We start from the raw sequence: 23689 nt of genomic DNA, 5'->3' as shown, positions 1-23689 counted from the left end.
CCATGACCAGAGCACGAGCACCAATGTAAACAGTGATAAAAAATACTAGCCATTCTATTATATTCCTTGATTTACAGAGTGGTCCAGCTTAGATGATATTCTGAACTGCCCATCCTAAACATATGGGGGAGGAGAGTGGGCAAGTATGCTTTCCTTGCACAGTACCTCCTAATCACATTGGGAACTGTTTATCCAGATCCTTCTATTTAATTAGCACAATTAGGGAAAGGTACAGTGGGTGGGGGGAGACGCATACATCCATGCTCTCCCTCCCCCCGCCCCTACATATTTAGGCATGATTCAGAGCATCATTCAAGCTGGTCCATTTAATCTCAAATTCAGGAATTCCATTAAGCAGATGTTCAAATCCACTGCAGTCTAAGAAATTATCCAGTTTTGGGAGATACTAACTGACCAAACTTAACTACACACTTTGTTAAGCACACTTTTGGAGGAGATGTCTCTCCCTGCCACCGCCCACAACAAGTGTGGAGTGGGGAGGGAGAACCGGATCAGCACCATGGTATGGGGGATGGCAGCTTTAAGGGGTGTCTGGTGGTCTCTGTCTCAGTTTGTCTGCGTATGGAGCAGTTTATAAAGAGCTCAGGGCTAAAAAAATTAGGACCACACATTGCGATGTGAATGTTTGTTAGCAACAGTGATTTAAAACTGAGTTATAAACCAAAGCCGCCCACCCCCACCCCCCGCGGAGCGGGTAACCATTCAAGTAACACGGCCTGGTCCTGGTTCACTCCATCAGGGCAGGGACTGGCAGATTTTGCATTCCAGGTAAAAAGGGAAACGGGATGCAATGCAATGGAGCTGATCCCAGAAATCTCTTGCCGTTCCTGAACCTCTTGCCGTTGCCGTTCTTGAACAGGGCGAACAGGTGCAGTTAAAGCTGCGTAAGTGTTTCCCCGAACACGCTTCGATCATCATAACGCTGCAATCGCAATTCGAGGCCCTGAGGAATAGGGGGACCGGGGCTCTTTGCCCCCCACCGCCACTTTTTTAGTGCATGGTGAATTCAGTGTGATGTAGCTGCGCATTCGGAAGTGCAGCAGGCGCTCTCCGTGACAGCTCCCACCACGGCCATGCCCGCCCCAACAGCCAGAGAAGCGGAGAAGTACCAACGCTCCTCCTTCCCTGCCGGTCCCCCACAACCCCCCGTCCTCCACTACACCCCTGCATGAGTTTATTGGTGGGAAGGATCGTGGAGAGGCAACGTCTCCCTCTCCCCCGCGCCACGGAGCCCAGATGCGCCCAAGGCAGCAAAGCGGGCGAGAGGGAGGCCTGAGCAGCTGGCGATGGGATGCGCTTTCTGCCTGGCGCCTCTCCCGGGCGGGTCCCTCCTTGCCGAGGCCCGCGGGCAGGCTGGGGGCTGGAGGGAGAAAACGGCCTGTGCTTTTAGCGCGCGCAGGCGAGGCACCGACCTTTGTCGCAAGCCAGCAGGAAGAGCTTCTCGTCCAGGGTGGTCTCCTCCTTCACCTGCCGGACGTCCTTCAGCGCCAGCAGCTTGTTGGGGGAGGCCGAGGCCGACGGGTCCGAGCTCTGGTAAAGAGCAGCCATAGCGCCGGCTCCTCTAGGCTGAGGCCCATCGGGAGAGGCCGCTCCAGGGACCTCCCGTTCGCCACACCCGCTTGTGCTGCCGCGAATTCACTCGGGCAGCAACACACGCCTCAGACCCCGCCGGCAGAAGGGCGTGAGCCGAGGACAGAACCTGCGATGCCAGGCAGCGGTCAAGCGCGGCGGAGGCAGAGCGAGCATCCGCCGCGCATGCGCACAGATGGCCCGCGCTTTCTTCGGCGTGGAGCGACAGACCTAGATGGCGCCGGGCGTTCTTGTCTTTTCCCTGAAGTGGCGAGCAGGCATGCGTTGCTGTTTGTATCCGTGGAGTGGAGTCCAGATCCACTCCCTTCAAAGCATTTGAAGCGTTACCCCCCTCACCAAACCATATCTTCAAAACATATTTTATTTTTCCTCAAAATTGCCATTCCTCTCTCCTCCTCCCAAATTTTTAAGTGAGGAATTATGCCTCTCCCTCAGGCTTTCCCTCAGTCTGTGCTCCTGTTGCTATTGCTTGCCTTTCCTCGTTGCAGAGGTGCCAGTGTGCCATTGAGGGGGGGGAAAGCAGGTTGTTGCAGCAGCCCCCCTTTTACAATGTATTAAAAAGTGACTCTGAAAATGCTCCTAAAGCACACTTCTCCTCTTTCTTTCGTTTTTTGACAATGTAGTCTTGCGTATATCCAAGAGCAGGCCTGTACAGTTTGCTGTTTGCCTCCACATTCACCATCTAAAATGGTGCCCCTGCTTGCTTAGGAGGTTTTTGGAGAGGGAGGGGACAGGAACAGTGTTCTCTCTCAATTTTTCTTTTTTTCCATCTGTGTGCAGAATGAGTTTTGTTCTGGGCAGCATTATCAAGGCAGTGTGTGTGCACATGTGCATCCAGAGTGGGACCTTCCTGATTCAACTTGAGCAGGATCTAAAATTGAGCGCGCATAAAAAACTGTGTGAGCACACACAAATGTAAACACCTTAGAGGAAACCCTGGACTGGATCCAGATTAAGTACCAGTGGCACAGACACCATTGGACTGGGGCCAACAAAGGTTCCTGGGCTGCCTGAAACCGGTTAGTGGCCCCTGCCAGACTAGCCCACAGGGCAACAGGGCATATTCCCAGTGTGCCCTACCCGCAGTGCACCCCTGCACCCTGACTCCCACCCTTAATTAATTATAAAGCCCGAAACTGCTTAGGCCCTAGGTATCTAAGAGAGCATCTTCTTCACTATGAGCCCCACCACCCATTGAGGTCATCTGAGGAGCTCCATCTCCAGTTACCGCCAACTCGTTTGGTGGCTACACAGAGACGGGCCTTCTTGGTCACTGCCCCGAGATTGGGGAATGCACTCCCTGCTGAGATATGATCCTCCCCATCTCTGGCAATTTTCAAAAAACACCTGAAAACCCATCTTTTCGCCCAAGCTTTCTCAGCTTCCTAAAACTTTTGGGTTTTAATCTTTGGTTAATTTTTAAATTGTTAAATTGTTTTTAAGTTTTTCTATATTTTTTAAACTGGTTTTATGCTATTGTTAACCGCCCAGAGACTAAAGTTTGGGGTGGTGTGCAAAATTGATAAATAAATAAATAAAATTACTCATTCTGTTCAAATCCCGACATCCTCCCCACATACATTCCACCACCCTCTCAGTACCCCCAGTCCAGCCCTGGCCCCTGCCATTCCCCTCTTCAGGCTAACACGGCTATAAATATGAACAGTGTAATTCTATGGGGCCTTTTAAGCTTGCCATAGTTTTAGGCCTCAGCATGTCATAATCTGGCCCTGAGTGCAATCCCAATAAAAACTCTGGACAATTGTTAAGTATTGGTTTTGTCTTAATGAAGAAGAATCTGTGTGCTGCATTGATGCTAAGAGACTGAGCTAGCTAGATATTTATATTCTTCCTGCTCTTGCCTCTGCTATTAATTCACTAGGTGATCTTACATAAGTTACTCCCTCTTATCCTCAGCTGCTATATGGCAATAATAGTGCTTACTTACCTGACAGAGTTATAAAGATCATACAAGCACATGAAGCACTTTGTATACTCAAAAGGCTCTATACAAATGCTGGTTGTTTTGTGGGGTAGATAGTTGAATGAATGCACTTTTACAAGAAAACCAGTGATACAGAATATGTTCATGCATACTAGGGGTGTGCACAAAACCAGAAAACCCAGTTCAGCTTGAATTGAACCAGACTTGAGCTGAACCGGGTCTGGTTTGGTTTTGTACACACTTGAGTTGGGTGTGGTTTGGTTCGAATTTGAACTGGATCAGGCCAGTTTGAGGGGGCAGGGTGGTAAAATTGTTTCAAAAAACAAATGACTTACTGCCACCAAGGGCTTCAACAGCTTCGGAGGTACAGCGGCCACAGGTGGGGTCTCTGGCAGCTCCTCCTCCCCCCGCCAGCCTCCCCCAGGCCATTTTGGCCCCCTCTGCCTATGTTGTGGCCTTTGGGGGGACCACCATGTGCATACAGAGGGCCGGAATTGCCCCAAAATGGGCCGAACCGGCCCAGAGAGAGGCTGGCGGGGGAGGGGGAGCTGCCTGAGGACACCCCCCCCCACAGCCACTGTAGCACCCCTGAGGCCGCTGAAGCCCTCGGTGGCAGTAAGCCATTTGATTTTTAAAACAATTTTACCAACACCATCCCCCTCGAGGCAGGCTCAAACCAGGCCCAGCTCAAGCTAGAGCCAAGCCAGTTCATGGTCAAGCCAGCTCGCACACCCCTAATGCATACTAAATACCCATCTATATAAAACAAGAACTCAGACAGGGTTAACTTGGATTCAGCCTTATAAATGAGAGTTTTCTTTTTTTATTTGTTTTTATTTTGGAGGTCAGTAAATAAATGAATGAATGCATGCATGCATCCGACCTAAAAAATAAAAAAGTGCAACAGAAAATACACATGAAAAAGACAAAAAGCACGTCGCATATAAAGGAGGGCCCCAAACTGGACTTAACATCTCTCTTTATTGCTTTTTAATGTTACATTTTTAAGAGTTCAGATATTTACTCTTATTGCAAATCTTACTACATAAATACATGTTTTACATACATGTTGTTTTGCATATTTCCACAGTTCTATCTGTGTTTATTTAGTTTTAGTCTAGAACAGAAACCACATGTCAATTTTATCATTTATGAACAAATTTATTTATTAATTTGAAAAATCAAAATATGTTCAAGAGGTTGCTTGATACTGCAAGTATCACTACAGAAAAATCTCAGCATTAGGGAATGAAAATATTTAAAACAACTCATTTAAGATTACTTAATCTTAAGGGAGGGCCTTAAGCAAGGGCTCTCTTTAAAGCCAGGTTATCAGTCAATGAAAGAGTTTTAATTAATCACCTAGTTAACTGATAATTAATAAAGGGCGCATCCTATGGACACTTGGGCCCACTGAACAGAGACTTACTACCAAGTAAACATGCATAGAATTGCACTGTAAATTTAAATACATATGCATAATTTTATAATTTTAGTACAGATCACTTTTTGAGATACTCAACACTTCTTAAGAATATTGAGGTAACATATTTAATAAACATAAGCTACCACTCAGGGGCCAATGCATTTCATCCATTCACCATGGATTAGAGATGAACAGCAAATAGAAATGCAATATGATAATGACGTTGAAACATGAAATAAATTAATGCTACAGATTCTGTCCTATTCATTTGCTTCAGCATGGGGTTGTATTTATGTATACATTTGCATATTTCATTAAATTATTCATTTTATATTATAAATAATTTATATTAAGATATAAAAAAGAACATTTTGGAGTGCTCTTCTCTTGTGCTTTATTTCAACCATTATTAAGACTTACATTAGCACAAGCCTCTTGTGAAGCTAGCTTCCAACAGTGGTTTCTAATCCTGATTAACAGCAAACTTTGGTGAACATTAATCATGATCATCAGAGGTTTTGACATAACCATGCTTAATACCAGCAAGGGAAATATGAAGGGAATTCATTCTAGAGAGGGGAGGAACTAACATTAGAAAGCATGCAATCAAGGCTGTCATTATGGGCCCCCAATGAATTGCTCAAAGCCCCAGATCTCATTGGCCACCTCCCTGCTCTATCACCTGTTCCAGAAAGGAAGTGCTGCAACAGAGGTAACTGCACAACACATGAGAGAGCGCTCCTAGCCTCATCTAGCTTTTTGCTGCTTCCACCTCCATAGATGTGGTCTTATAATAGTAGAGACTTAAAGAACACACACATATGTAATTATTTATGTGAAGGAATGATTAAGTTTAATTATAAAAGCGGGGTTGTGAACCCAGACCCTGAGCCTGGATCTTTTAAGCACCTAGAAATACGTCTGCATCCTCAATCTTTCAACTATGGCAAAGGGACAGAGTTCATTAAGCTACCTTGGTCCTCATTGTTAGAAGGCCATCTTTTCTTTTTTCATTTCTATGTATAGTAATATCCCAGAACCAAACAGCCCTAAAACATTAACAAATATGCTCTTAAACTTGCACTACACCAATTAAAATATGAGCCCCTTCAACTAATCAACCTTAATACCAACAGGAGTTTGAGAAGTCTCTTATAGTAAGGCAAGGACACTGACTTTTAAGTAAATATAATAGGATTGGAATAGAATCATACTTGCAAAGTCTTTCACACATGGGGGTACATGTTAGCAACACACAGAAATAAAGTCTTAATTTCACAGCAGGTCCTAAAATAGTATGTTAAGATGTATATACTATGAAAAAAGCCTGAATAAAATTTGTTTGAAACAACTATAACACAGAATAATCTTTAACCTGATTATTACTGAATTCATCAGTAATGTCAGCTCACAAATTTTGACTTAATATAAAACTTTTCAGATGAAACCTTAAGTATAAACAATTAATTTTTTTAAAATAATATCTCTATACATCTCCACATTTGTGCATATAAATTATTTGTTTTACAGCTACTAAATTTCATTAGTCTGTAAACAATGAGGCATCCATTGTGTTTGTCATGGCAGAAAATATGAACATGAAATCTTCTTTATTTTGCTTTGTTCAGTCCTCTTCCCATCAAGCATGCAAACACTGTCATAACCATTTTTGGCTTCACTTCTACCAAGTCATCTGGTAGGGCATATATACAAGCACCAACTTTCCGAGCAACTGAAATAGCATATCTTGGGGGCGAGGGGGGGAGAAAACACATTATTCATTTAGCATAATTTTAATAAAAAGAGAGACAATAACTTTATTACACTGTAATAAAGATAGTAATGTGCTCTTTGTTTAAAACATATATTGCTTTACTAATGTGGGCTGTGACAAGCAATTAACAAAACCACTTGGCTATGAACAATTTACTATGGTTATTAACAATTTACAAATGACACAATATTTACATGTGTATCTAAACAAACTTTTATTTACTTATCTATTTACAGGCTTGTCAAAGCAGTATGCAATATAAAACTATACTAGAGCATAAACCATCATAAAATATGTTAAAAATAAGTAGCAACACAATAAAATAAGAAGATGAGAATAAAAACAAAATCAATAACTAAATAAATATTAAACCAGAAACAAGACTGTTAGCAGCCTCAACTTCCAAAAGAAGGAAAGCTGGCAGCAGAAGGAGAACTGGCCTTATAGTAGCGAGCATGAATTGTCCCCTTTGCTAAACAGAGTCTATCCTGGTTTGCATTTAGATGGGAGACTACTAGGGATGTGCGGAATGTTTTGGGTACAGAACAATCTGTACCCGAATCAGGTCAACAAAACAAATCACCCGATTGAAAGTCCCGAAAGATTTGTGCAGAAAACAAATTGCCCGAATTTTGGATCTGAAAGTTTTGTTGTTTCAGACCTCCATTTTGTGGCAGTCTCCGTGTAGTCTCCATTTTGTGTTTGACGTCACTTTGAATTTCCCGCCTTCAGTGAACGAAAGCATGGGCTGATCTGCTGACAATTGTCTCCTTGTTTCCGATTGGCTCTTTTGGCTCTTTCACCCCCTTGAAAGAATCACTGCCTGCTTGTGCCTGCTGTGTCTGTGCTGGCCACAAGCCCCAGCCCATGTGGCCACTGGCCACCTGGTCAGCCACCCCATTTCCCCCAGATTTTCCAGGCTTTTGCCCCAGCCCCCCCCCCCATCTGAAGACTGAAGAAAGAGAAGAAGTCAAGAAGAAGACTGAAGAAGAAAGAGTAGACTCAGAGACCAGACCACAGAAGTGGACAACTGGACACACAACGTGGGTGAAGCCTTTGAGTAAGTGCCCATTTACACACACACACACACACACACACACACACACGTCTCTGGAATTGTGTATTCTTGGGGTTTTCCCCCCTGTTTGGAAGGAGGTTTTGGGCTGCAATTGAATTTAAAAAGTTGTGTGCTATTTAGAAGAAGTTTAAAGAGGGGTTCTGTGTGGGAGAGATCTCCGTTAGCTAGTACTAGTAGGTGGTTAGAAGAGTAGCGTAGCCTCGTGGTTTTAAAAAAGAATTCTGTCTTTTTTTCTCAGTCCAAAGATTGGGGGGGGGGCATTTTTTGAAAAACAGAAGCCTGTCCTCCAACCCTCTGTGCTCATAATATATCAGTATTAATATTCTCTGCCCAGCAGCCTACAGGCTCTGAGTGGGCAGGAAAGCACAGACTCTAGCCTCCTCTCTGTGTCCATTTACCCCACTCCCCACCCCCAACTGCAGCATTCTGAGGCCATGGCAAAAATTAACCCTAAACCCACTAACCCATTCGCAGAGCACACACGCACAGGTATACTATGCTCCCCCACAACATAATCTCAATTCTAGTAGTATGTGTGTGTGTGTATAAAAATTCAAATGCCTTGGATGGTTTGTTGTTGTGTCTGTATTTTGGGGACCTCATGGATAGGCACTGGACAGGTTCTTCTGTCTCTGTGTGTGGAGTTGTTTGCAATGAAGATTGCATCATATTGTGACTTCTAGCATCATCATCATTTTTATTCAAACTAGATTGCTTGCATCTAAAATAGGTTGTGCTGGTGCCACAGGCATCTGTTGCAGAAATGTCAAAAAAATGTACCAAAAAATTGTGTGCCATTGTTGTCATCATCACTCTTTTACTTGTATAGGTGAGAGTGGATTCATTGCTTGTCATTGAAAATGAATCCACTCTCATTTGCTACCAGATAATCTACACTCAGAATACCTCAGAAACAACAAAACCCAGTACCCCTTGGGCTTGTGGGTATGGAGGTGGTTGGCACCCTATGTGCACTACACCACCACTCGCTCTGGGCCACCCCAGTGCCCCCCACATGGAGCTAGAAGGTTGCTGGAATCCCCATTATTCCCTATGGGGAAAATCTTAAAGACGCATAAACTTCAAAAATTCTTTTAAAAATCACCCCTTTGCCCCATTTCTTTGAAATTTGGTTGGTAGCTTCCACCCATCAGGCACTACGACCACCACCCTCTTTTGGCCCCAGGGCCCTTTTTAAAATCCAAACTGATTTGGAGTCAGAAGATTTGGGTACAAATAGAATCTGGGGTGATTCAGAGGTATGTGTCAGATTCAGACCCAAAACAAATCAGGGGTGTTTCAATTCAGGTTAAAATCAAAATGAAAAAAATCAATTCATGCACATCCCCAGAAACTACATGTGAGTGCTGTCTGCTGTTAAGATATTCCCCTTAGGGGATGGAGCCATAACTCAGTAGTAGAGCATCTGCTTAAATGTAGAAAATCCCAGGTTCACTCCCTGGCATCTCTAGGCAGGACTAGGAGAGATTCCTGCCTGAAACCTTGGAGAGCTGCTGCCAGTCATTGTGCAGACAATACTGAGCTAGATGGACAAATGGTCTGACTTGGTTTAAGGCAGCTTCCTATGTTCCTAACAGATCATGAAGATCTAAGGATCAAAATACATAGCATGCTAAATGTGTCATTCATGTATCCATTTTTAGGTTTTGCTTTGGTTTTCAGTTAAAACAATAGATATGGGGTACCTCAGGAACACAGCAAACAGGGAAAGGGGATTTTATCCTCATGCTACAGTTCCAGTGAAAATCACCCCCACCCGAAACTGCTGTTATTCTTTAGAGGGAAACTGCTAATGGATCAATGGCTGATCTGTAACATCTGTGGCTGCTTTTAAAAACAACTAAAGACCTTTTTATTTGGTTCAGGCTTTTACCCCTTAGGGGCTGTCAGGTGTCTCAGCTTTCCTGCTTCTGTTTAATTTTTTATGGTTGCTGTTTTTGTTTTTTTTGTTTTATGGTTTTTACTGTTAAACTGATTTTAAGGTTTTAAATGTGGTTTTTATGGAGTTTTATTGTATTTTAACTTTTATAAAATGCCTTGGGATGCCTTATGAAAGATGATATAAAAATTGAACAATCAATCAATTTACAGCAGTAGCATAGTGAGAGGGGGTTTACCAAGAAGTGAGAGGGGGTTTACCAAGAAAGAAATAAACCTGTACAAAAGGTCTGAATGCTCCATTAGGTCACCCATGTTCATTCTGCCAGCCCCTCTTCAGACTAGAAACAATCAGCTCTGGTACCAATGCAATTCCCAGGTCATTTGTGGATGTAAAGCCCGCTGGATGAGTGTGGATAACACTGGATTCAGGAAAAGGGTGTTCACTTGTGGAGGCAGGTTGATATATGCATGAAAACACTGCAGTGATCACCTGGGCCCCACTGAAATGGTTGGACACATTTTTTGATGTGGTTAGGAATAGGGATGTGCACGGAACCGGGCAGGGGTGGTTTGAAGGTGGGGGTGCATCTTTAAGGGCAAGGGAGGGTGCACTTACCCCTCCCTCCGCTTTTCACCCACCTGGGTGAGGGGAGCCACTGTTTCTGGCAAACCCTGGAGTGATAAGCTCCATTTATCCACAGATGATCTTACCGAAGGATATAGGTTATTAATTCCCCTTAGGAAATGTTTACATTTCAGGTGAATGAATACCGACTTGCCATCCCAGCCACTATGGCGGGCTGAAATAGCTGCCAAATGAACCTAAATGGAGACATTTGCCATGCCGCCGCTTTTCAAGGAGGTGAGGTAGAGCAGGACCTCTTGTAGGGTAGCCTGTTTGGGCTGAAAACCTCATGTGGAAGCGTGACTGCAAAACCTGTGCCACTTCGCTTTGTAGTTATACCTCGTTGATGCTTTCCTGGTGTTGAGAATAATCTTCTTTAGAAGCTTATCCTCCAGGCGGTCAGACTCAGCACCAACAAATCTGGGTATTGTATGCGGCCCTGACATTGAGAGATCAGATCTGGCCACCACGGAAGCTTTCTGTCTATCCCCTTGGAAAGTTTGAGGATATGTGTGAACCATGGTTGCCTTGGCCACCATGGAGCAATTACAATGCCCTTCGAATGCTCCTGTAGCAACTTGGATACGACTCTGGATAGTAGCGGTATTGGAGGATAAGCATAGAAGATGGCCTGTGTCCACTGGTACTGGAAAGCATCGCCCTTGGATAACGGCCTCAGTCCCATCCTTGAAGAGTATTGGTTGCATTTACTGTTCTGTGGAGTTGTGAAGAGATCCACTTGGGCTCTGCCCCAAGACCAGAAAAGTTGTTCTATAATTACGGAGTTTAACTCCCACTCATGCTGTTGACATACTACATCTGTGTGTATGTCGCTGCTGAGGGAGTCCGCTAGATAGTTGTGGGTGCCCTTGATGTATATTGCCTGGAGATGGATCTATCTGGGAATACACCAGATCCAGATTTGTAGGCTGAGATTGCAGAGCAATCTGGACACTGTCCCACCCTGCTTGTTTATATAGGCTATGGCTGTTGTATTGTCCATCTGTAGCTGGACAATGCGTCCTGGTATGAGGTCCTGGAACGTCTGCAAAGCTTTGTAAGCTGCCAGGAGTTCCAAGTAGTTGATGTGATAACGAGCTTCTGCTGGAGACCATTGCCCCTGTATAGTAAGCTGGTGTAGGTGGGCTCCCCAACCCATCAGTGGGGCATTCATCATAGTCACTGAGGGCTGCGGCGTTTTGAACAGTGTTCCCTTTAGCAAGTTCTCTCAACTGGTCCACCACTGTAGGGAGGTCAGCACATTCGCCAGCAGCCGGACTTTCTTGGATTGTGGCTCAGTTTGTGGATGGTAATCCCAAAGGAACCATTGTTGTAATATACGCAGCCTCAGCCTCGCATGAGGGACTGTTGCGGTGCAGGACGCCATGAGGCATAGTAGGACTTGCACCTGCCATGCTGTCTGTAATGGAGTCACTTGAAATGCGTTGATTAAGGCTCGTATTCGAAGGAAGCATTCCTCTGGATGAAATGCCTTCTGTGCCACCATATCCAGTCGTGCACCTATGTATTGTAGGCAGTTGGATGGCGTCAGGAACGACTTTTTCCAATTGATCTGGATTTCCAGATTTCCTAACAAAGACGTTACCAGATCTATACGGGACAAGAGTTCCTGTTGCGTTCTGGTCGTCAGGAGCCAATTGTCTAGGTAGGAGTATACCGATAGCCTTGCATGATAAGCCACGATGACCACTAAGCATTTTGTGAAAAACAAATGAGCAGTGACTAGACCGAAGGGCAAGACATTGTATTGATAGATTTCCATTGGTAATGTGAAACGGAGAAACTTGCGATGACTTTCCTGTATCCCTACAGGGAAGTACGCATCCTTCAGATCGAGCGTTGAAATCCATTGCTCTCTGTGAAGGAGCAGAAGGATGGCTTGCAACGTCGTCATTCATAATTTCCGCACCTCTAAATACTGGTTTAGCCAACGCAAGTCCATTATGGGACGTATACCCCCATCCCTCTTGGGAATTTGAAAATAATGGGAGTAGAATCCCATCTGGCTCTGAGCCCACTGCACCAGTAAAATAGCCTTCTTCAGCAACAGTTGTATTTCTTTCCGTAGCACTGGCATCTCTGGGGTGATTTTCACACCTGTGAAGGGTGGGAGTTCTTTGAATTCCAGCGCCTAACCCATTGTGATTATGCGCAGGACCCACCGATCTGATGTTATATGGTGCCACGTGGGAGCGTAGCTTGCTAGCCTGATGGAAACTTTGGCTGGCAACAAGGAGATGTTTTTCCTTGCGTTCGTGTTGTTGCTGTTGACGATGAGAGGGCTGTTGTTGCTGTTGGTGTTGAATGCTGGTGGGCTCTGGCCCAGATCAAAGCTGCTGTTTGGTCTGTTGTACAGCCTTATTACCCTGGTGGCGCAGTGGTAAAACTGCTGCTCTGTAACCAGAAGGTTGCAAGATCGATCCTGACCAAGGGGCTCAAGGTTGACTCAGCCTTCCATCCTTCCGAGGTCGGTAAAATGAGTACCCAGAAATGTTGGGGGCAATATGCTAAATCATTGTAAACCGCTTAGAGAGCTTCCAGCTATAGAGCGGTATATAAATGTAAGTGCTATTGCTATTGCTATTATTACGTCCAGGTTGGTTATTCCTGTTTCTAGGGTAGTATGGTTTCTTATTGTAGCGCTGATATTGTCATCTATAATCCTTGCATTCAGATTGTTGATAGAACTGTTGCTTCCATATCTGGAAGCAGTGTTCCTCTGTGCCATAAATGAGCATGTGCTTATCTTCAACTTCTTCCATTGTTTCGTCAGTCTTACCTGAAAATAAACCCTTCCCATCAGAGGGAAGAGTTTCAATACGGTCTTTCATCTCTTGTTGTAGGCCTGTAGTCCTAAGCCATGCATGTCTTTGGAGGACAATGGACGAAGTCAATGTCCGTGATTCAGACTCTGCAAGATGCTTGGCGTTCGCCAACTGCTGCCTAGTTGCCAAGGTTGTTCTCATGAAGGTAGCCTCAAACTTCTTCACAAAATCAGCCAGGTCAAGAGAGGCACAAAGGTCATACAAGTTTTCCTAAAGGGAGTGAGTATATTTAGCCTGACATGCAATATAGTTCGCTATCTTTATCAACAGACAGGCTGTGGAACAAGTACGGCGGCCCAGCACATCCAACTTCCTGCCCTCTTTATCCGCTGGAGTTGTGTGTCGATAGTCCCCTTTGGCTGTAGATGCACAATCCACCACTAAGGAATTAGGAGATGGGTGGCGAACGAGGTACTCATTCCCGTCTTCTTGTACATGGTACAATGCCTGTAGGCGCTTAGAGGTCAGCGTTGATGTTTGGATTATTTCCCATTCTGATTTTGCCGCCCTTGAAATATGAGGTAACATGGGAATGTAGACCGGGTATATCCTGGTGGCGGACTTCATCATATTATAGACGGATTGTCTAATTCTGTGGCTTTCTGTTTCAGCTGTAAACTCAAGACTTGCCCCATTTCCGCAACTTGCTGGTAATAACCTTTCATTTCCTCGTTGGGAGATGTTGAAGGGATAGCTGCCACATTGGAATTTGGGTCCGGCAGATCCGGTTCTTCAGAGTCCTTTGGATCAGGTTCTGTTGAATCTGAAACGTAGCTGTCTGTGTCATTGTCGTCATTGTCAGAAGAGGCGACAGGTGAATGAACCACTGGTGATTTGCCTCTTGTCGAAGAGGCTTGCTGTGTAGGCGGAAGCGCAGGGGTTGTTTGAGTGGCCATCTGGCACAAGGTTCATGCTATTAACGGAGGGAAGTTCGCTTGAAGTGACACTGTACACTGATGCAGCAGACATGTCACTGTCTGAACAGCAGCTTCAGACTGCTGCATGGGAATGGAGGTCATTTGCACCGCTGTTTCCTTTGACTGTTGGCCTGGTTGTAGTTGGCCCTTCTCCTTCAGCCACTGTTGGAAAAGAGTGGCTTCCAATTCACATTCCCCTCGAGTGATTGTGTAGGAGTCCCCCTGACCTCCATGGGGTAAGAGGCTGGTGATCAGGGCGTCTTTTGCGGAGAAAGAAGGAGTCTTCAGTACCATGGCTTGGATATCGCTATCTTGGAAGCCAGTGAAAGTACCTGTTGAAGGGGTGCTTTCCTCTGAGTCCAGCAAACGTGCTAGCTGCTTTGTATATAGATCCCGTGTCCCTATAGGGGTTATGGGAAGTTCCTCCACCTCTGCTGCATTGACTTCTATGCCAATGGCATAGTTATTGTCATTGTCGGCATCGTGTTCAACACTGGCATCGAACTCGGTGTCCACAATAACAGCCACTGTTTGGCTGTCTGCATCAGCAAGCCGGTGAATGGTAGATGTTGAAGCCTTCTCCTTCAGTATCCATGTCAATATCGACATCGTTTGGCCATGCTTCGACCTCGTCTTCGACATCAACCGATCCTTATCCTTATGTTTCGGTCGCGGTGCAGCTTTTGATGTTGAGCGACCTTGAGAGTCAGAGTGCGGCGTCGATGGCGACTGACATGGAGTCGGTGCCGGGGACAAAGAGGCTGCTCGATGTCGAGGCGTTTTGAATGTTTGCAAGGCTGAAGGTGAGGGGCTGTGCTCAGGACTGTGGCTGTGGTGCTCTTCTCGTCTGGATTTCTTTGGCGGAGGTGGCTCCATAAGCTGCGCATTTGTCTTTTTCTTTGAGCCTGAATGGCGGCCTTGCAGCTTCTTAAACATTTGCGTGCCACCCGATATCAGTGCCGTTGATGCCATGGCCTTCGGTGTCGAAGTCACTGTGGGAGGCGCCGGGACTTTAGCCTGAAATTGTAAAGCAGGTCCAGATGGCATGGATGTCGAGGAAGCCTTCTTGGGCAGTAGAGCTTCCTCAATTAAGTAAACCTTTAGCCACGCCTCATGTTTTTTTAACGTCTGCTTGCTGAAAGCAACACAGACTGAGCAATTTACGATATCATGAGCCTCTCCCAAACAAAACAAACAGAGGTTGTGACCGTCTGTTGAGGGGAGTTTTCCACAGCAGTTGGAGCACCTCTTAAAGGTGGTTTTCTCCTTACCCAATCCCTTTGTTGTGCACATTGGTTGATTTGTTTGCGCGTGTCGTCAAAAGGCAAAAACCGAGGCAAGGTTGTTGAGGGGGAAAGGAAGTAGAATCGTCATCCGTTCCGTGTCCGAAAGGGGAATCAGAAATGTTTCCTAGATTGAAGAAAATGGAGGCAAGTAGAGTCGTCGTCCGTTCCGTATCAAAAGGTCCAAGAATACGTCAAGTTAGAGGGGAAATCCAAGAGAGTAGTTATGTCCGTTTGAATAGTCGTTTAAGGAATAGTCTAAGTAAAGAGTAGATTTCTGAGGAGCAAACAGTTTCCGAGGACTGATCCGAATGGCGGTCAGCAAGAAACTGAGTGAGAGGACACCCAACCACCACTAGAGAGTACTACAGTCACGTGCAGAAGGCAGTTGTGGGCATCGCGAGGAGCTAATGAATTCTAACCGAAGCTGATCTGTGCAGGCGCAGAACCCATTATTATGAATGTCTAGAACCACTAGCCAGATATAGATAGATAGATAGATAGATAGATATAGATATATATACATATACATATATTGTTACATGGAACAGATTGCATATATTTGTCAGCTGAGCATAGTGTTTCATTCGTCTGATAAAATGTGTACCTGCTAGTCCACAAAGGCTTATGCTGCAATAAGACAGTCTCTAAGGTTTTTGCTGTAACACAGTTACTGTCTCTGGAGTTGACTAACATGTGCAGCTCATTATGCACAACTAAAGTTAGATTGGAACTCATTGGGTGCCTTTACACATAACACCAAACCAAAACCAGAGATAAACAAGCCTGAGGTTCAGTTTCGTGGTTGTCCAGGTGCGCGAAACTTCTGTTTCATTACAAGAGTGACCCAAGGTTTCCCTCTCCAAACCATAATTTGAACCTCCAGTTTGTAGTGAGTTTCGTTGCTCGAACCTCAGGTTTGAAGGCGGCATCATGTCATCCAAATTCTGCCACCACCATAACCTGGTTTCCGTGCTGTGGCTCCTCCCCAAACCATAGAGGATGGTTCAGGCCAGCTCAGAAATGCGTCAGCTCTATGCCTGCCATGCTCCTCACTGGCTGCCTCTCAGATCAGTTGCCCTGCCCTCCAGAGTCTCCGCACTCCTCCTGTCATTGCCTGATAACAGAGATGCTGTGTTGCCCCATCCCAAGCTTCAATGCACGTAAAGGGAGAGACCCACATTTGGCAGGGGCACTTTCCACTGTTCCTTATGTCCTCCTCTTCCCAATCTGCACAAAAAATGGGTGGGATGACAAGACAGGCACAGTGGAAGAGGTTTCCACAAAGCAAGGACTGGGGAAATATTTGCAAAAGTACATGAAGACCCGGTGACACTAGGAACTGGGCAGCTCGGTTGTTACCCAACAAAGATCACATATGCCAGGGGAGAAATACCCAAAGTTTAGGTGAAAAGATGGCCCCTGGAGTTATTGAGTGGTGCTGTTCTATTTTTTGTACAAGTTTGTTGGAGAAGTGAGGGGCCAGCCCTTCCCCTTGGGTGCAAGCATGCAGTCTTGGCCATTCCTCATGAGTGGGACCATCCTGGGTTAACTAGGATGGTGTTGGGACAGGATCAAGTTCCCTTCTCCCAAGGACTGCTCTCTCATAAGAGGGGCAGGCCATGGAGACACACATGAGGGCCAGAGGGCTGTTGCCGCCCAGCCCAGTTGCTAGATTCTCGCAAGCCCCAGGGAGGGGCACCCCTGCAACACCTTTCCCAGTCCTGGCGACTGGTGGACAGCAAGAGTCAAAGTGCTCTCTCTTGCAATCTGGCTGCTTCATAGCATATATACAGGTTTTTCTGTGCCCAACATAGCCACACGCTTGGCAGGGTTTGCCAGAAACAGTGGCTCCCCTCACCCAGAATTCCCCATGGTGGCCAATCTACATATGCCACTATGCCAGTCCCAGCCTGGGAATTTTGAATGTATATGTGACAAGGTCATCTGAGGGGGCTCTGCTCCAGGCGCTGACAATGAGGGAGGCTCGGTTGGCGTGCACGGGACAGGGCCATCTCTGTTGCTGCCCCCAGACTCTAGAATGCTCTCCCGGTGGTTATTCGCTCCTCAGTCTTCATTACAGCTTTTAGAAAGCATGTTAAATCTTGGCTTTTTACCTAGGCTTTTATATGATTGTCTCTGCTGCTGCTCTTTGTATTTTGTATTGATTTTATACTTGTGTCTTAATTTTTAAAATCAGATTTGTCTCATATTTTTAGCTTAATGTTTTAACTGTATCCTTTTAATAATCTTGTTTTTAAATTTTGCTGTAAACCGCCTTGGGATTGTTTTAATGAAAGGTGGTATATAAATTTAACAATAAATAAATAAATATTAGGAGACATCCCCAGTGTCATCCAATTGGCGACCCAGGAGTGCCCAGACACACAGAGTGGCCCAGACACCTTGGGAATGTGTAAGGGGAAGGAGCATAGTATGAGTTCTATTGTTAAACAGAGATATCAGGGGGCCCACTTCAGCGGGGGCAGCTATAGTCGGATGGGTTATCACATGAGAGTGCAGTCTGATGGAGACCTGAAGCTCATGTTTCCTCTCGTCATCCCTAGTGGACTTGCCCTCTCATGGGAAAGCTAATCCCCAGCTGGCAAGCCAACACTGGGGCAAGAGTGTGTGGGGGCTTCCTGGACTGCTTGGCCTGAGTCTAAGGTCCAAGAGCATCCTCTGTCACAGTGGACAAAACCCCGGCATCCTTTGCCTGCTCTCATACACATATTCCCTCCTAAGAAGCCATCATGACCCTTTCCCAGAGTAACAGAAAACAAGTGCCCCTCACCATCCCCCAATACCAGTAGTTCAGCTTGTGAGAGACTGCATGGCTTCTGGACTCTTGCAAGGGCTGCACCGCAATTGGTCTGATGGAGGGTTTTTAATGTCCTTTCCCTCCTGAAGGTGGCCAACCAATGCCAAAAAGGCACGATCACTCTTGAAATGCCCTCTTGAAGATTGCAGCCAATGGCTGCAGCCCTACTGGTGTGCTGATGCCTTGCCCGCAGTATGACGTGAGCGGCCCATGGCTTGATGGGATTCGGCCTCAGTAGGCCTCAGTAGACCAGGAGGGGCTCCTCTGCCCAGAAACCAGAGGTTGCCTAACCATGGCTGGGTGATCGTCTGCGGGACAATTCCCAGGTCAAAGAATTAACCTCAGGTTCATCAACTCGTAGTTTCACACTATGTCTAAAAGCGGCCAGTGTTAATAAAGGTAAAATTATGCTGCAAAAACTTACTTAGCATTATTCAGCTTGTCAAAATCAGAAAGATCTTCCCTCTTGACCATTTCTGGACGGATTGCTTTTGGTGCAATGGCATCTATTAAATCTAGCACAGGTAAACTTGTGCTAATAGATTTGTCCTGAAAGGAGAAGTGTTAAAATATTCAGTTATCAATAATTAAAGGATTTTCTTTAATATATTTGACAATATTTTTTCCACATATTGTCTTTTCTTTACTCACTTTTTCCGTGATGCATATCTCATTGTGTGCCTTTGTTGCTGCTTGTTCATATGTAATCAGTTGCTGCTACTTTGTATGTATTTTATTAGATGTACTTAGGAACATAAAGTCACACAAATTCCAGTAAAGAGAATCAGAGTAACCTACTGTTACATTTTGTGAGATTTAACCTTTCATAACCGTCTTCATCCAGTTTGTTATTCACAGAAGATGATCTCGGCTTATGGTGCGAGACTAACTTAAATGCAACTTTTGTTAGGAGAGTTTATTAAATCCTTAGCAAATTGGTTGCATTTGCCAAAATGACATTTCAATGGTTTTTTGTTGACTTTCTTCTAAGATTAGTATTTCTTTTTGCTTGCTTATAAATGGTATAATCTACCTATTTCTAGAATCCCAGTAGGACTCAGAGCTTGCTCCTGAGCTCTACATTTTGTTCCTAGGATACAGAAAAGCACTTCCTCTCAATCTTAAAATAGCAAGTGCTACTGCTGTAGTCACCTCCTTCCAACAGCTAAAGCAGATGGGCAGCCTAGTCCATGACGTCAAGTAATCGGCAGGAGGTACCACAGAAGTGATGTAGTTAGCTCTATTCTTTGAAAATCTCAGCATGCTATTCCTATTCTAGGCAGACTAAAGCTATGGTTTCAGGTTTGCTTATACTCTACCTAACTGCCGCTGTAACTGTAAAATCCTAGCATTTTGTTATCTTGTTTGAGCTATTAAGCTGGTGTGTCTCACTACATTCATACACCATAAAATAGGTAATGTTTGACCATTATCATTCTGCTGTCATTCCATGCACCACATGTTTCAGTGCCATGAAGACCAGTTCCTCAAATGGGGAGAAAACTACCAGCTCTCTGAAAAATATTGGGCTTAATTATCATGATACATTTATTTGACACTTACATTTGGATAAGTGGGTAGCCTGCTATTCAGGGTATTATTCAGGGTGTTATAGCAACACAAGGCTTATTGAAATTAATGTAGGCATACACTGGAAGACAATATTAAGAACTGTACCCTTACCCTGATTACTTTGGCAAAAGAATTCAGGACGTTATTACAATCCCAAAGCCCTGTAACTGTTTATTCGAGTGGACATTTTGGGATCCAAATCTCTTTCATGACTTTATGGCAAGATGCACTGATCTTGGACATACAGGCAGCTGGGCTATGTATCCTTCCATGGCCACTGGAGATGTCTCTATCTGAATGGACAAGCTGAAACTCTAAGCTGTATCCCAGCCTACAGGCACATATGCTTAAATCCTACTGAAATCAGTGGGATTAAAGGGTGTTGTTTGCGGACTGCTGCTTATGCTTGTAATGAGGTCAGGCTACTGTATAAGAATGATAATTAATATGTAAGGAAATTATTTATTTTGTTTTCTAGTATTCAGCAAATATTTCTTAAGATCTTATAGGATATGAGGCAGAGAGTGGCTCTGTTATGTTTTTTTAAAATTGTATTCAACCATGATCTGTTAATTTTTTTTATTTTTGACTGCGCTCTGTGTCAACTGTGGAGGAACACTAGAGTTCAGTCCTTTTGTTAAGGTGTGCTCCCTCTGCTGGTTTTAATGCAATATTGTATTACAAATGTGACAACAAAAAGCCAAAAGCCCACTCATGCTTCAAAGTGGGACAAGCTTTTTATAAGAGCCATCCTGAGAAGTTTCAGGATTGCTGCTTAAGTTTAAATCCTTCTATCACATGCCCAAACCCCTCATTTTTACATGCAAATGTTTTGCTACTTGCTATGGCTGGGCAAAGCTTTGGGGGCCTATTGAGCTTTGGTCCACTTTGGGCAGAAAAACAGGCTGCTTACCTGTAACTTATGAGCTGGATGTGATCCATTGGATGTGATCCATAAGAAATGGGTGATTAGCAAGCTTTCCCCCTACTGGAGGCGGGTGCAGATGACCCATAACTACGCTAATACCCTCTTCAGAACAGTCCTCCCAAAATTGGCTTCCCGTGCCATCCGCAAATCTATAGCATAATGTCTGACGAATGGCAGTTGAGAAGACCACGTGGCCGCCAGGCAGATATCCGACATCTTGATGCCTGATAGATGTGCTGCTGACTCCTGTCCTGTCCCCAGAACCCTCTCCTACCACCCCTGGGATTCCAGGAGCGGAGGTGACACTGTGCCAGGGCCAAACTCCAAAACTGGAAGCAAACTGCTTACCTGGCCACTCAGAGCCTCCCTCCCAATGATCCTACTTGGAGGAGGAGAAGGCCAACTCAGACCCCTGTTTTGGATTAGGGACAACCTGAGCTCCAGAAAGAGGTGAAGCTCCTGGCTTCTACATAACCCCTCCATTTTCAGCCAGCCCTTGCTGGTTCAACAGCTCTTTCTTTGAGTTCTGCTCCCAGTTGTTGCCTTTTAGACCTGGGTACAGACAATGGAATGGGTGCTTCTGGGAATTGTAGTCTTTTCTGAGGCTGCAACCTTAGAAAAACTACAATTTCCAGGAGTACCTATGCTATTCCCAGGACTCTAGGGCAATTAAAGAGAAAAGGATCATTTTAAATTCAAACTGTGGGGAATGCTACCTGCCCTCTTTCTGCTGGGAGTGGATATACTAAAAGCAGCCTATCTCCTGCCAGTTCTTTTGAGGTGAAAGGAGCAGCAGAAACAAAGCAGGACCTTCCAGTGGGTTGCAACAGAATTGGAAGTCCTTCCAAAGTGCTGAAACAGTCCCTAAATTGAACAGGACCTGTTTCACACAGCCCTACTTCTTACACAGAAAAATACAGACAGACGTTTAAGAAAAAAAATAGCCTTGCATATTTTATTGCATTGCATTGCATTGCATTGCATTATTTATTTATTTATTTATAGTGTTAGGTTTTTATAACAGCTTTCATTAAAACAATTATTGGGGGTGTATTTATGCTGCCATTTAAAAAAAAAAAACTATTATCTCTTTTTTTTAAGGTGGTCTATTTTGAGAATGTGCATAATCTCCAAGATATTCTGCAGCCACTTATAAGCAATTTAAGAAAGGACTAATGTTGAACTTCTGTTATAAATTGGTTCCCATCAACAGTTCTATCATTTACATTTTCTTTCTGGGAATAGTCATTTCATTACCTTGAAACTAGTTATTGAAGTGCTCTTGTTTGCATTTACAAGAGTTTGATTCACCCATTTAATAATAATGTCATCATTTACTTTCTCCCCTTCTCCAAGGTCGGATAATACATTCAAAGTATACCTGTAATAGAAAAGATACTATTTGCATCTGATAAGGAAAATATAATATAATATACAATATATTTCCTGATAAGGAAATACAAAATTAATTTGTTAGGATGTTAAAATAATTATAAAATTCTGTTTTCAACCAAAGAAACCAGTATGGAATGTGAATGCATCAGGAACCATGGAAGGAAGTAGGACAACACACATAGTTAACATGAAAACAAGCCACAACTTTACTGAAGATGACTCAAGAGCAGCTGGTACTATATTATTATTATTACATTTATATCCCGCTCCTCCTCCAAGAAGCCCAGAGCAGTGTACTACATACTTAAGTTTCTCTTTCACAACAACCCTGTGAAGTAGGTTAGGCTGAGAGAGAAGTGTCTGGCCCAGAGTCACCCAGCAAGCAACATGGCTGAATGGGGATTTGAACTCAGGTCTCCCCAGTCCTAGTCCAGTGCTCTAACCACTGCACCACACTGGCTCTATAGTAAATCAAGTACAGTACAATTGGCCTAAGTACTAGGTGGTAGACCACAGTACTAGGTGGTTAAGGAACCATCCTTGAGGGATAATAAAGAGCCCTAATATATATATATATATATACACATACATACACACACACACACACACACACACACACACGTGGGAATATTTTAGATCAGAGAAGCAGCTATTTGTGTAGCTGTACTTAACGTTTTCCCAGTCTGTAGCTTCTAAATTAAACAGAACACTTATAAACATGTTTTTCATATAATATAACTCCCAGAATTTCCAAATATAAACCTTGCAATCCCTTGCTAGACAGGAAACAAACTATAGAGGATACATCTAGATGTTGTGAAAGAAAGAAAGCCTCTGTAGAGGCATTCATCCATACTTCGGAAAAGGCAAATAAGTATTATTTAGCAATTCTGGTTTTTTGATGAATGTAAAACTGAACATAACTATCTGATTTTATAAACAAAATCTGCAGTCTGGTTGCAAAGAAATCAAGAACCTATCTCCCCCCCCCCTTTTTTTTTTAGCCATTGTGTTCAATGAACTGTAACATTACCTTCTCATTAACTGCCACACCAATGCCAGGGTCAATGTTGGGTTGCCTTCATTGAGATCCTGTCCACCAATACCGACCAAGGAGAATCTGGCTTTTGTCTTCCCTAGTTCTACTGCATAATTGCAGTTTTCAAGCTGAAAACAATTGATTTGTAAAAACAAATATTCAAGTTAATAAGCTATAGATAATTAGAAATAGCATTTATTAAAGTGATGGTTTGGACAGTACAAACCAGCCACAATATGAACACAGCAGGAATATCTTGTCTCTATATATTTCATACATGTGTATGGAAAGAAACTTGGGAAAGGGTTTGTCAATTTTGGCAATTTTATCTATGTATTTATTAGTGTGTCCTAATTCCTGTTCCAGGCCAAAGCAAGGCCTCCACTGAGGCAGAGATCGAAGAACCTTGGATAGCTCCAGGGAGAAAGGGGTCAGAACCATGGATAGCTCTGAGCAAGAATGCAAGAGAGCTCTGCTGAGTATAACATCATAAGAAGGATGTTGCTACAAGCAGCTGACTGCTTATT

At 44.2% G+C, this 23689-nt stretch overlaps 2 protein-coding genes across 4 annotated transcripts in view; both read right to left on the bottom strand.

Moving 5' to 3' along the window:
* The window catches only part of TRPC1 (transient receptor potential cation channel subfamily C member 1), a 62548-nt gene extending 60736 nt beyond the window's left edge, over positions 1–1812 (bottom strand). For 2 of the 3 annotated variants that reach the window (XM_053305343.1, XM_053305344.1), the window contains exon 1: positions 1434–1807. In XM_053305343.1, coding sequence (XP_053161318.1) covers positions 1434–1569 — 136 coding nt within the window. In that variant the 5' untranslated portion in view covers positions 1570–1807. Of the gene's footprint in view, positions 1–1433 lie in introns of all 3 variants that reach the window. The other variant, XR_008318720.1, reaches the window with a different exon arrangement.
* A 2706-nt stretch (positions 1813–4518) lies between these two features.
* PLS1 (plastin 1) overlaps positions 4519–23689 on the bottom strand; it is a 116103-nt gene continuing 96932 nt past the window's right edge. The window contains exons 13-16 of the mRNA XM_053312024.1: positions 23157–23290; positions 21986–22109; positions 18653–18777; positions 4519–6728 (exon numbers count right to left, since the gene is read on the bottom strand). Of these exons, the coding sequence (XP_053167999.1) occupies positions 6593–6728; positions 18653–18777; positions 21986–22109; positions 23157–23290 (519 nt within the window). The 3' untranslated portion in view covers positions 4519–6592. The remainder of the gene's footprint in view (positions 6729–18652; positions 18778–21985; positions 22110–23156; positions 23291–23689) is intronic.

Source organism: Hemicordylus capensis, chromosome 3, assembly GCF_027244095.1.
Source record: "Hemicordylus capensis ecotype Gifberg chromosome 3, rHemCap1.1.pri, whole genome shotgun sequence".
Lineage (NCBI taxonomy): Eukaryota > Metazoa > Chordata > Lepidosauria > Squamata > Cordylidae > Hemicordylus > Hemicordylus capensis.
This window is presented reverse-complemented; position numbering and strand designations above follow the sequence as displayed.